The 14461-nt window shown below is 47.5% G+C and overlaps 1 protein-coding gene across 1 annotated transcript in view; it reads right to left on the reverse strand.

Annotated features, from left to right (window-relative positions):
- The window catches only part of Kiaa1549 (KIAA1549 ortholog), a 133821-nt gene that overhangs the window by 19707 nt on the left and 99653 nt on the right, over positions 1–14461 (reverse strand). Inside the window, exons 11-15 of the mRNA XM_028768439.1 lie at positions 13577–13773; positions 10873–10988; positions 3234–3439; positions 2066–2289; positions 788–941 (exon numbers count right to left, since the gene is read on the reverse strand). Coding sequence (XP_028624272.1) covers positions 788–941; positions 2066–2289; positions 3234–3439; positions 10873–10988; positions 13577–13773 — 897 coding nt within the window. The remainder of the gene's footprint in view (positions 1–787; positions 942–2065; positions 2290–3233; positions 3440–10872; positions 10989–13576; positions 13774–14461) is intronic.

Below are 14461 nucleotides of genomic sequence, written 5' to 3' on the forward strand. Positions count from 1 at the left end.
CCTTCTCTTTCCCAGGGCATCTCCGTGTCTCTTGCTAACGGTCCCTTGGGAAGCTAGGTTTCTTTCCTTCTGAATGGAGCCTGTGTGTATATTTCAGTGTGTAATGTATCAATGTCTGCCTTCATCACCTCAAGCTAGGCTGTCTGTGTGCCTCTCCAGGTTCCCATTCTTTGATTTACATTAAGCTCTTTTGCCCATGGGAAGTATACATATATAGAGATGTATACATACACACATGTATAACATACTACACACATGTATGTATGTAATCTGAAATCAGAAACCTTTTGAGCTGACATGACACTCAGTTGTGGATTCTGAACATTTCAAATTTGTAGCGTTTCCTACCAGGATGCTCAGCGGATAAAGTCTACACAAACATTCCAACATACTCAGTATCTGGATCAGTGTGGCTGAACTGAGTGATTCACTCTCTCCTTAGCTCCTCAGGGATATGAGAGTGTGGGGGTATGCAGACAAAACAGGAAACATCCAAGAAACCCAAACACCCGTCTGAGCAGAGAGAGAGAACCTGGACACTCTTGCTCTTCCGATCACCGTCAACCAGCTCCCATTCTGAATGCAGAGACTGGTCATCGTGTCACCTAGCAGCTCCTTGGCTTCACCGCTCAGGTGCCCAACTCAGTTTACTCTGGGTGCTGCATGGCCTGCTGGCCTGGCATCCACTTTGTACAGGGCGGCAGACAATACTGTGCACTCTCGTCTCTTACCAAGACACCCTGCCCAGAGCCCCCACCATGTTTCCCGAGGGTTTGTTGTTACATACTGGGCATCCAATGTAGGCAGAGTTGTGCACACCCGGGGGTCGCTTGTATGTGCCGTCACTGTCTGTGGTGATGAGTCTGTCCTTCTCTGCATCAGCAGGACAGCCATTGACCTGGTGTTTCCGGCGTGGCTTAGGAGAACGTTTCATCCGTGAACTGATAGGAAAAACAGAAATTATTCTCACAGGGCTGGTCACCTTACCACAGAAAAAGCTCCAGAGATTCTGACAAAGTAACAGCCATGGTCTAGACCCTACAGAGCAGACCTAACTAACACAGAGACAACAAAGCATTCTGTACTCAGGATGACAGAGCCGGTCAAAAACCAACAGGCCCAGCCAAGACAGGTTAATATCTTCCAGGTGACTGATGAACAGACCTGAGGCTGAGGAGGGACATGAGCAGAGACTAGAAAGTGCCAGCCCTGCAGGCTGAGGGCCAAAATTGGCTGTGGGGGAAGATGAGAGCCACCCACTATAGTCACAGCTCTGTCTGTGTGGCTGGCTGCATATGGAACTACAGGAGAGAGGAAGGCCCCGCCTCCTCCGGGGTACAGATCTGGACAGAGAATGACAAGCTCCATATTTTACGTATGTAGGTGTTCTGTCTACAATCATCTGTGCATCTGTGTAACCGGCTGCACGTCTGGTTCCCAAAGAGTTCAGCAGAGAGGGAACATTGGATCCCTTGGCACTGGAGTTACGATGGTTGAGAGTCACCACGGAGGTGCTGGGGATTAACCCTAGGTCCTGTGGAAAAGCAGTTACTGCTCGTAACCACTGGCTATTCATCCAGCCCCAGTGTGTTTACAGAAAACACATCAATACACGGGTCAGAAGCTGGCAGATGGGAAGGGGGAACCCGAGACTACAGGAGGCTGTGGGAAAACAAACATGGAGACCTTCCACACGACCGTGATTATCCAGGCAATGAAGACAAGCAAGGGAGGTGAAAAGTAGGAGGAGGGACAGGAACAGCTAAGTAGGGTCAGGGAAGCCAGCTGTACAAAGAAGAGGATGGTGCGAGGTTTTATCAGACTGAGGAAGCAATCTGTGATTGCTAACTCTGGGATGTGGAGACTAAGAATCCCCTTCCTCCCTAGTTTCTTCCTTTCCCCAGGAGTGAGTCTCTCCACTTCTTGCATGCCAACCCTACCTCCACAGAAACCTCTGTCACGGACTGTCACCTGAATCTGACCGGGATTTCTGTCCTAGGCTCTAGCCTCCTTCCTGCCTGTGTCTACTCTCCCTATCCACCACGTCCCTAGGGCCCCAGCCTACCTCTTCCTGGGCTCTATGAACACAGAGGGCACACTGGCTGCAGGGTCCAGGATCTTGTCAATCTGCATCTGTGCCCGGCGGTATACTCGGTGTCGCTCCTTGGTGTCACCGGAAGACAGGTCATCCACCACCGGGAACTCGTAGTGGCCTCGGCGTTTGGCACGCAGGCGAATCTTGTTGCGGTGATGCTCTATCTCCGACTTGTGGCGCAGCGCCGACTGGATCTGAGTGACAAGAGCAAATCACTCCTGTGCTTTCTCAAGTCTCTGTAAAGCCCCTTCAGAGGTGTGTTCCTTTTCTCCAACTGTGCACTTGCATGTAGGCTTGATGGAGGCACCCATGGAGGTGACAAAGAATGGCCACCGCCTACACTGAGTGGGAGAAAGCCAGCCGTCCACTAATGATCACTAGCTTACGGAAGCCTGGTCATCTGCAGGCTAACACCAGTGTCCCAGAGCCAGTGGCAGCTGAGGCAGCGAGTCCTCAGGGCTGCTGCTTCAGTGCCTTCTGCTCGTCCTGTCAGGACTTATCACTGTCTCCAAATAGTGTCCCAGTTTGAAAAAAAATCAATTGTGGGTCATGGGAGGGCTCCAGAGGCCTCACCACTGGCACAGGAGCTACAAACAGTTGATGATGTCTGACAGAGGAAGAGACACCTTTTCTTCAAGGGTGTGGCTACTGCTAAGCTGCCCGTGTGCATGCCCAGTGCACCAGGCTTATGATTAATGACAATGATGAGAAGGCAGCATGGAGGTGGGAGATAGGTTAGGGGGTCTGGGGAGAGTTGGAGAGGGATGGACAAACTGTATGCGTGTACCAAATATTCAAAGAATAAATAAAACATTACAAAAATAAAAAAATATATAAGTGTGTGTGTGTGTGTGTGTGTGTGTGTGTGTGTGGTGTGGTCGTGTTTTGTTTTTCGATTCTGAGAGAGGTCTTACAGTGCAGACAGAGCATCCCAGGAGTGAGCCTTCTGTCTCACCCTGCAGGGAGCTGGGATCACAGGCCTGAGTGGCACCCAGTCTGTAGTGTTCTGAATCAGGTACACCAGAGTGGTGCCAGCTTCCAGCAAGTGCTTGATACTGGACCTTCCATTCATTTTCTAACACTGACCAAATTAGGGCACCAGCTTTTTAATTAATGCACCTGCATGAGAACCAAATACCTCCTTGTTGATTTTGTTGGTCTCTGCCACTCGGTCGGCTGGGACAGGGTGCTGCACTGGCGGAGCTGGGATAGGCTGCATGGCAATAAGCTGGATCTTACTGGGGACCCGCCGGCTGGCCTCCGAGGTTCGGGAAATCCTGTCCACGTGCTCGAAGATGGAGGCTGAGGAATGCTGCTCATTGCCTGAACTGGGCAGGGGGCCGCCTGCACAGAAGGGGGGCAATATGAGCAGGAAAGCCCCAGAAAGCAGTGGCAGGAGTCACAATTATACACCATCCTGAAAGCACCCTTGGGCCCAGTCTCTGACCAAAGTCTCTAGGTCCCCACGGATGGTCTATGTTAAATTATCTCTTTTGACTTCATTAAAAAAAATTACAGATGAGGGTTGGCAAGATGGCTCAGCAGGTAGAGAGGTACTTGTGCACAGGTCTTACGGCTTGAGTTCAATCCCGGATCTCATGAGGAGGTAGAGAGAACTGACTCTTACAGTCTCCATACATGCCATGTGTACGTACACACACACACACACACACACACTAAAACTACAGATACCTCTAGGAGGGATATTAGAAAGTCATTATGATACTGTGTGTCAAAGATCACTCTACTGTTTTTTCTACATGTAGTTAAAAGTCTTCTTAAAGAAAAGGGAAGCTCCTTTGAGAGCAGCAGTCCCATAGCATGTATCAGGCCCGGCTTCAGTGTCCAGAGCCACAAACCTATGCTGGGCACATACCTGAAAACCTAGCACTTGGAAGGTGGGGGGACAGGAAGAGCACACATTCAAATCATCTCCAGCTACATAGCAAGTTCTAGGCTAGCCTGGGCTACATGAAAGCTTGTCTGAAAAGGAGAGAAGCGGGGGAAAGGACTGGAGACTGAAGCTGCCCAGCGAGTCAGCGAGCCATTTATAGAATTTCCACTGAAAATATTTACAGCAGCTGTGAGCACCCACTATCCTCCTGGCACTTACCAGCATGCCAACAATTAGCTGTGGAAGCAACATTTTGAAGTCCTCCCTCTGCACGGGGCAGGGACTGGTTCTAGGACACTGCAGCTACCAAAGTCCGTCATCTGGACTGTCTCTTCTAAGAAACAGTGAAGTATCCGCCTGAACATACAACCCAAGCACATGGTCTTGTACGCTCTAAATTATCTCTAAATTATATACGATTGTTGATACAATGTAAAGGCTACATTAATACTACATTAACATTTAAAGAGTCATGACAAGCAAGGTTACACATACGTGTAACATACATGTGACTTAAAAATATATATTTGATCTATAGTTGTGGGTTGAATACAGACAGCATGGATATGGAGGGGCTGACTGTACTGGAGTTGGAGGGGGATGGGACAAAAGCTAAGGGGACTAGAGCCACACCAGAGGGCATCAAATTAGATGTGAATACTTCAGGCTTTCCACTCACTATGTAGAAAGAAGGTCAAGAAGCAAGAGAAGAAAAATTTACCCTTAAAAGGAATTAGTTCCGCTCTACGAGGGACCGATGAATGACAAAGGTCAGGTTCGTGCTACATGCATTTTACTGAAATAGTTTAAAGGAAGTAATCAGACCGATGAAAATGAAGAAATGCATGCACACAGAAAAAATGGACAAGCCAGGCACTGTGGCGCACACCTTTAATCCCAATACCCAGGAAGCAGTGGCAGGTGAGTATCTCTAAGTTCAATGCCAGCCTGGTATACGTAGTGCGCTCCAGACTGGCTAGGGCTACTCAGGGAGACCCGGTTTCAAAACGACAAGGATCACTTAAAATATACACTGAGATGATAGCTTACATAATGACTGACTTTCTCCAATTTCTCATTTTCAGTAATGAGGTATTTATCTAATGAATATGATATAAAGAAGAAATAACCCCAGTAAAATTTAACTTTAAAAAGAAAAAAAGGGACCCGGGGAGACTGCTCAGTGGGTAACAGCACTGGCTGCTCTCACAGAGGACTAGGGTTCAGTCCCCAGCACCCGCAGGGTGGATCACGGTCAGCTGCAACTCCAGATCCAGGTGGTCTGCTGCCCTCTTTTGGCCTCCCCAGTCACCAGGCACACATGTGATATACTGACACATGTGCAGGCAAAACACCATATACATTAGGAAAGGACGGGAAGGAGGGAGGGGGGAGAGAAGGGGGAGGGAGGGAGGGAGGAAGGGAGGGAAGGAGGGAGGAAGAGAGGGAGGCAGGCACGAAGGAAAAAAGAGCTCAAAAGAGGAAGGATAAGAAGACAGAAAAAGCCAGATAGTCCAAAGAATGACTGGTCTCTCTCTAGCCAATCAATTGTGGACGCCCAGACATTGTTTTAAAATGAATGGCTAACAGAAGGAGTGAGAACAGTTAGGAACTGTTTATAATCAAAAGCCAATAGTTTGCAACCCCTGGTGAAAGTGAGAAGTGAGGGGGGGCAGGGGGGGCGGGGGTCCTGAATATGAAAGAGACCAGGAGCTGGCAAAGCAGTAGGAAACAGCGGTGGATGCTTTACCGAAGGAATGAACAGCAGTGCGCTCTAAGTTTTGGGTTGACTCTTGATTTGAATTGTGTTTATGCTATCCCAAGAGAAGAGAAATGATGTGTACGCCTCCTAACGAGTGGCTTCTCTCAACAAGACAGTTGTCTGATATTCTTAGGCTCTCCTTCCATGCTCTGACAGAGCTGGGTGACCTGAACTGCGGCAGCTACTCAAGCTGAAGGATTAATGACTGAAAAGAGATTACCCTTGCCAGCAGGCAGCCTTGCTGATCTGAACTTCTAAGAAATAGAAAAGTCACTAAGTTGGCATCTCTGCACACTCTCCTGCGGGGTGACAGAGCTCCCTCCTCCTTCTGAGTCTAATGACTCAATGGGCAGCTCTCCCTGTCCATCCATCATCTCTGCCGGGATCCCACCTGAACCACAGCCTGTGAGTGGGAGTCACCATCCTCTCAGCTGAGGTCACAGAGCTTTGCTGGACCATTCACCACCTACAACCTTCAAGGCAAGGAACGCCCAGACCTCAGGCTTCTCTGCCAAGCTGCAGGGTAAAGGCAGGAAAGTAAAAGAAATCCCCCAGTTCCTGTACTGTCCAGGACCCAGTCTTTCAAAATACCTGGAAAGGGAATTTTAACTGTGCATTAAATTATACTACATATTATGCTACATAGTATACAATTAAAAATTACTTAGATAATAACAACCAATGGGAGCTTAAGAGATGCGGATGTGGGGAGACCTTAAGGCACATAAGGACATCGGATTAAAAAGTGTTTCTCTTTTGAAGTTATTCTTTAAAAAGTAATAATATAAATCACACCACACGTTCAAGAAATCATTGACTACAATAAATGTTATCTACCATAAAATAGCCAAGAAGTGGCTGCCAAGATGGCTCAGAGGGTAAAATGATCGCTGCCAAGCTCGACAACCTGAGCTTAGGTCCGGAACCCGCATGCAGAAAGAAGAGAAACGACTCCTGTAACTTGTCCCCTGAGCTCCACATATGCATCATAGCCGGGACATGTGTGTGCCCACGCATGTACAAACACACACACAGTAAACAAACGAATAAATGTAAATCCTTTCTAAGCACCGTGAGAGACTTCAAGCATTCTCACATAAAAACAAGTTCACTGTGATGAGTGTCTCACACAGCAAATAACCAGTCCACCATTCTAAAGGACATACATGTGTATTTTAATATATAATAAATTAAAACGTAATGTTGGGAGAGCAGCTGCTGTTCTGTGAAGGATCCAGGTTCAGGTTACCAACACTCACAAGGTGGCTCACAACTATCTGTAACTAGAACCCCAGTTCCCTGGATCTGATGCCCTCTTCTGACCTCCTTGGGCACCAGGGTATGATCCATGCACATACAATCAGGCAAAACACTCATATGCATAAAATTAAAAAATCCTAAAAATGCTTTTTTAAAAATTATGTCATAGGCATATATTAAAATAAACAAAAATTTTGAAGTTAGAGGGAAAAAATTAATTTTTGCTGTTTAAGACTCCCAAAAGGAGGCAATGTAGTATCATACAGAATGATGTCAGCTACACACAACGGTGTACTGGAAGGGTACTTCTGAAATGCTTTGATGGAAGACTATTTTTAAGAAAGAGTTTCATCAGTTACAGACACACAGAGTCAATCCCCACCATTGCTAACTCTGGTGACGCCCAGCCACACCCTGAAGGGCTGACACTGACCCTCATCTCTGACAGGAAACACAGTCTAGATGCTCAAGGGAAACCCCAAATGAGGACCAACTGTCGGCAGTCACGACTCAGTTTATAATATTCTTCCTTAAAGAGGCCTCTGGGAATTGCCTCAGTGAGAAATCGAGAACTGTGCTTAATGATGTCAGTCATTTCAGAAGTGAGCCTCCAAAATCACTTCACACCTCATACATGGACCTAATCTGGTTGAAACAATGCGTCCCTTCACCTAGCGAAGACCTTATCAGGTGCCCCAATAAATGTCCTATCAGTCCCCAGGAGAAATGCTCACACCTGGAACGTGTGGAACTCAAGTCAATAAAAAAGATATAACTACTTCAGAATCACACACAGCACGGGTGAGAACATCAAGAAAGCCCTGGAGGAGGGGGGACAGAGCGGACACTTGATGCGAGCACCCAGGAGGCAGATCCAAGTGGATCTCTGGGAGTGCAAGGCTAACCAGGTCTCCTAGCGAGTCGCCCAGAGCTACATAGCCACAGCCTGTCTCAGCACCCACCTCCCACCAGAAAGCACTCGGCGGTCCGTTTCTATCCACTGTATTCCTGACCCTGTCAGTCAGTCACTCTGTAAGTCCCAAAGATGGACCCAAGGGTTGCATGACAGTCTAGCCAGCTTCAAAGTGGCAGGGCAAGGAACACAATCAAGTCTGCATTTGCCAAAACATGAAGAGCAGTCTTTTGTGAGACTGTTGCAAGAGGGGGACTGAAAAGGGCATGCCAGGGACCCTAAAGCCAGCCACTGGGTGTGCCACATGCAGTGGTGACAAGCAACACTGGTCCAGAGAACGAGGTTCCTGGTGGTTCTCAACAACCTCCTCCACTCACATGACATCACGAAGGAAAAGGATCTCTATGTAAAATTTAAGAAACAATCTAGGCACTGTGGGGTGCACCTGTGATCCTAGCACTCAAGAGAGAACTGCTAGTTTGGGGTCTAGCCTGGGCTACAAGGAAGCCATAGTCTCTAAAGGTGAGGGCACTAGAAGTATAGCTTGAGAAGAGCACTTGCCCAGCATGTGCAGCAGAGTTCTGAGTCTCTCTCTCTCTTTCTCTCTCTCTCTCTCTCTCTCTCTCTCTCTCTCTGCCTCCCTCCTTCCTCATACTCACTCACATACACAGTATCTAATGAAGCTCTATGTAAAAGGAAAACACCTACAGCAGCCCCAGAGCTGGCAACTTGTAAGAAGGCTGGAGTTTTAAAGTGAGTTGGTATTATCTTTCCAGAACACAGACATAACACACAGATTCTGGCTTCACGAGCATGCTTTCAATGATGGCAGCAGCACCTGAGCTCCTGGCACTCCCAGGAAGCCCCAACTCACTGCCCTGCCTCACAGGCGGTGGGCTTTTAGCCCCCTGAATTCTGAAGGCATGCGGACAGTGCTGCTGGGGTTTGCTCCCTTCATAGGAGATTCTGTCAGAAGGGGGTAGAGGTGGACACAAGGAACAGCACAAGCGAGCTAGGGTGAGCAGTCAGCAGAGACTGAGAAAGGCTACAACTCTCCTCTTCTTTCTCAAATATTTCTTTCCCAGGATTTAAACGAGACTTTAATCTTGCCTATCTGAAACATGGCACCTGGGTTACCATGGTGCTAAGTAAGCTCTAAGATTCTGTGAAACTGGATCCCAAGGAAAAAACTCTTCCCTTAGTCTAAGGGGGTATTTCCTCAACATTACAAAAGAGCCTGCGGGGAGGGGTGGCAAGGGTGAGTGATGGGCTCATAGGGCAGGGCAGGGCAGGCCAGGGCAGGGCAGGGCAGGGACCTGCAAGGCCCTAGGGGTGCGTGTCAGGGGCACGTGAGTCCCTTGGGCCTTGGTCCGGACTCCTCCATTTATAGAATGATATTCGGTCTGTACCGTATTTTCAAACAAAGAAATGTGTGACAGAGTGAGAATGGGGCTGGAGAGATGGCTCTGAGGCTGATCACTCTTGCTCATCACACAGAGATCTGAGTTCGGTTCCCAGCACCCACACTATGGTTCACCACCATCCAAAATTGTAGTTCCAAGAGATCCAATGCCCCCTCTGACCACCACAGACGCTGCATGCACATGGTGGGAATACATACATGCAGGTAAAATACTCATATACATGAAACAAAATAAATCTAAAACAACAAAACATTTTAGAGTACATGTAGCCAGATATGCTGGCATATGCTGTTAATTCCAGCACTAGGCACAGGCCACTGAGAGGCCACTGTGACAGGCCACTGTGAGGCCAGTCTGGTGATGATGAGTGTCAGGCCAGCCCAAGCTGGCACTCCTAGGACCCAAGTCCCCATCAAGACCCAAAGTCTCCAAAACAGTAAGTACAAAAACCATTACTAAATCCCTTATGTCTGAAGGGCTGAAACAGGATCATGAGATTAAAAACAAAGACCCAGGCAACTCACCAAGAGCAGGCTCATTTAAAACAACCTCTTAAGCTGAAGCCAAGCTACTGGGGGCTTAGGCAGGGTGGCTGAGTGGGTAACAGCACTCACTACCAGGCTAGACAACCTGAGTTCAATTCTTATGCGTTAGGAGGAAAGAAAATATTCCCACAAGTTAGTTATTCTCTGACCTTCACATGGGCACCATGGTACCTGTGTGTCCATACATATACATACATACATACATACATACATACATACATACATACATAACTACGAAACCAAGCTGTCAGCCAGGAATGGTAGAACATGTCTGTCCCCTCACCAGTCAGGAGGTAAAATCAGGAGGATTCAGATTTTTAGGCAGAGCTAGGCCTTATGGGACTATGTCTCCAAAAACCCAAAACAAAATAAAACCATGACATGTTGCTAGCACCCAAGGACTATTACCAGGGCACGGAAGGCTTGTGGGCAAAGGTGTTTGTTTGGCTTGGTTATTTAATTGGTATTAGACCCAAAGCAATGAACTTTACAGTGGGAGTGACTTTTGTTTTGTGCCTGGCCTGCAAAGATGGCTAAGCCATCTGATTATACCCAATTACCTGCTGGGAGAATGATCTAGAAACAAGACCACACTAGATGGGTGTGAACCCCTGACGGACAAACATCTTCCCAAAAGTGAACATCCTGAAACTGGTTCAAAAAAAAAAAAAAAAACCACTGTGTTGACAGACAGTTTTAGGACTACAGTTTCCATTAAATTCTCCTTGTCCCGCTTGGAGACTAAATGAAAATGAATTTCTAGCTTTAAGACACAAGTCAGTGAAGTCCTAGCCTCTACCCCTGTGCCCTTCCTTAAAGGAGACACCAACATAGGGATCGAAGTGACTGTCAAGGCTCAAAAACTCAGCACGACTGCTGCTTAGTCCATTTTTATAGATTTTTTTTAAAGTTTGGTTTCTGCAGTAGGGCAATCCCCGGGCTATGGGCCATACAGTGGAGAGGACAGACAGTGACACACCGCTCTGAGGAGCTCTGTGGGCCTTGTTCTCAGGGGCGGTAGCCTGCGTCTTCTCTCCCGCATCCCTCTCGCTGGACTCCTCGCTGACGGTGGAGTCGGCATCTGAAGGGGAAACTCTGCAGACAAAAAAAAAAAAAAAAAATGCAAGCATCAGAGAAGCACAGAAGAGTTAACATCGTCAGGTTCACTAGGAAGCAGGCTTCCAGGAAAAATAATCCAAAATTAAAGGATCATACTACAGCTACAGTCCTGAGGACAGACTGGCATGGCTGACTCAACAGCTGAGCAGGGCACTTCTCAACAAAGGCCAGAAAACTGAGTGCTGGAGGGGAGGAAGTCCCAGAGCTACTGGGGCCCAAGGCCTGACCCCAGGTCACCTCTAGACAGCGAGTCTGGGTCTAACACAAGTCAGATGAAAAAGTATCTGCTTAGTGTTTGCGTACTGGTCAGCATTTGAAAAGCCCTGGGCACCAATTGTTAGCACCACAAGAAAACAAGCAGCTTTCTCTTTAAAATAAAGGCTCAGCAGATAAAGGTGTTCGTCACCAAGCCTGCATGTGATCCCCTGAGACCTACACATGATAGAAGAGAATTGACTCCTAATTATTGTCCTCAACCTCCACATGTACACACGTACACACACAAAGAAAGAGGGGAGGGGAGGAGACGAGAGCAGAGGGAGGAAGAAAGGGGAAAGGAGAGGGAAGGGAAGGGGGAGGGTGGGGGAGGAGGAGGGGAGGGGAGGGGGAGGGGAAGGGGGAGCGGGAGATATGTGATTTTTTAAAAAGAAGAGGAACCTGGGGTTCTGGCCTGCTTTAGCATTAACTGGGCCTGAGAACCCTGCAAGGCCAGGGAAGTTCTGGTTCCACCCCAAGTAACTCCAAGCCTTCAGATGATTACCTTACTTACAACACTAAAGCAATGACCCCATGAGATCTGACTCCATGACTTAAGGGTAAGACAGCACTGGGTTGTACATGGCTAGGGAGCCTTACCCAGTGAGCACCCAGCCTCCAACACTCCCTAGCTTCAACAGCAACATGACCTGCTGATACATTCTGGCGTCCTTGAGGGACTTTCACGGCTGGCCTTCATTATCTGTGGGCCATAGATACCCTCAAGTCTCTTATACGAAATGACTGCGTTTGCCTGTAACTACCTTCTCTTATAATCACCCCTACAGTCCCTAGAGCACCTTGCACAACAGTGTGAATAGCTGTCACAAACTGCTTTAAGAATAATGACAAGGGGCTGGAGAGATGGCTCAATGGTTAAGAGCACTGTCTGCTCTTCCAGAGGTCCTGAGTTTAATTCCCAGCAACCACATGGTGGCTCATAACCATCTACAATAAGATCTGGTGTGCTTTTCTGGCCTGCAGGTGTACATGCAGACAGAACGCTGTATACATAATAAATAAATAATCTTAAAGAAATAATGATCAGAACAAGTCTGTAATTCAATGTCAACAGTATTTTCCCCAAGTATTTTTGATGCACAGGTGGTTGAAACCACGGAGGGAACAGGAAAGCAGAACAGAATAAATCTATCCACCTAAAAGACCAACTGTCGTTTGCCAAGAGGCTACTGGGGAGAAAACAACTCTTTGAAAACTTTTACAAACGAGTTAAATCATCTTTGCTGATTTGCTGCTTCTTGGCCTGGGAAATAATTTATATAAGAGCATCTCTCTGCAGAGTTTAATTTCTTCCCTAAGGACCAGACACCAACATCCATTACATTCTTCAACTAGGCCAGATCCCCCAGGCGGAAGTGACATCATGGGTTTGGATGTTGAACATTGGTACGGACATAAGCTTCTTCACTCCCAGCGGCCAATCAAAAGCCAGAGTTCTGAATCTCGAGGGGAGGCGGACAGAGGGAGACCTCAGAGGCAAAAGCTGTGAACTGAAACCTCATAAGGCCTGATCCTGGCTCTGTCTTCTTCAGGTTATTCTAGTTCTTCCCACAGGCAGAGGGCAGCAGCAAGTGCCTACCTGGCAGTTTGGAAAATTAAAATTCTCCACAAGCTCTGCTTTCTGCACAGGAGGAACTGGAAGCGGACTGGGAATGGACAAGGAGAGGTGGGTGAGCACCTGTGATGTGCTAACAAAGGTCACAGCATGGCAAGCTGGGAAAAAGCAAAGCAAAATGGAGGACTTGATGAAGGTCGCCTGCAGACAAAGCAAGAGGTCCCAGCTACCAGTGGGTAGAGCACAGGAGCCTGGCTGACTGACGGTGTGCAGTGGACCATGTACTTTAACGGTTTTGTTTTTAGATTTTTATTTATTTTATGTATATGAATACACTGTTGCTCTCTTCAGACACACCAAAAGAGGGCATCAGATCCCATTACAGATGGTTGTGAGCCACCATGTGGTTGCTGGGAATTGAACTCAGGACCTCTGGAAGAACAGTCAGTGCTCTGAACTTCTGAGCCATCTTGCCTGTTGTTCACTTTTTATTCATTCTTTCTTGTATTATCTTCACAGAGCTTAAAACATTCGCCTCAGGAAACACTTCTAGCTGTCTAACTCATAATCAAATCTGGAGCAACCCAGCACAAAGAATTGGAGAATTGTAGAAGTCTCCCAGGCTGCCGGCCCAAGGCAACACTCATCACTAGCATTTCCGATATCTGAAACAGCCCTGAAAGCTGAAACAGGTTTCTGCAACAGAGAACAGTCTAGAAAGCTCAATACTAACCTCCCTCTGTGTCGGATGTTCTTGGAAGGGATCTTTGACTTTGGGCTCGGCACATCTCCATTTTCAGAGGGTGTGGTGTGGTCCTTCACAGGTCCTGGCAGTGGTGCTGGCTCATGAATAATCAGTATGTCGTCTTTATTGTGTTGACCCAGATGCTGCTTAGCAAAATCGAAGCCTTTCACGCTGGGGATCTGCAACTAAAGCACACACGGTGGTTAACATGAGGTCTGAGGGCAGCACGAGACTGAGGGATGACCAGAGGAGCATAACCACTGACCCAAGACTGCCAGCAAAGGCACCAACCATCACCCTAACCCAAACCCTAACCCTAACCCAAACGTTAACCCTAACTCTAACCCTAACTCAATTCAACATCCATCTCTGTAACAGATCGGGTACCAGGTTCTGTTTATATAAAGTAGAATCCATCAGATGCTTATGAAAGATTAAACAAGAACACAGGGATTAAATAGCAAGACCACAATACAAAACCGTTCCAACAGATCACCTGCTTGCTCCACTGTCACAGACCTGTGACGTGAGGCACTCTTTATAGGGAAAGGGACGCTTTATCCAGGCCGTGGAAACTGGAAAGGCTTCAGAGACTTTGCTGTAGATCAAATTGTGAGATGAACAGAGACTACCAGAGGCCAAGAAGAGATTGCAGCAGCTGCACTAACGGGACAGAATGCAGTGGGAGGCGGAGAGAGAAGCCAGGCTGTGCACAGAGCATCCCAGACAGCAGCTTTTAAATTCTTCCTCTGGATACCCAGGATAACCATAGGCAGATTTCTAAAATCTAAGCAGACAAGTACAAAGACCCAGTGATACCACGTGCATGAAATCAGGACAGTCTGCCAGATACTAGGAGAGGAGGGAGAGGGA

This window comes from Grammomys surdaster, unplaced genomic scaffold (assembly GCF_004785775.1).
Source record: "Grammomys surdaster isolate TR1022 unplaced genomic scaffold, NIH_TR_1.0 186, whole genome shotgun sequence".
In the NCBI taxonomy this organism is placed as follows: Eukaryota; Metazoa; Chordata; class Mammalia; order Rodentia; family Muridae; genus Grammomys; species Grammomys surdaster.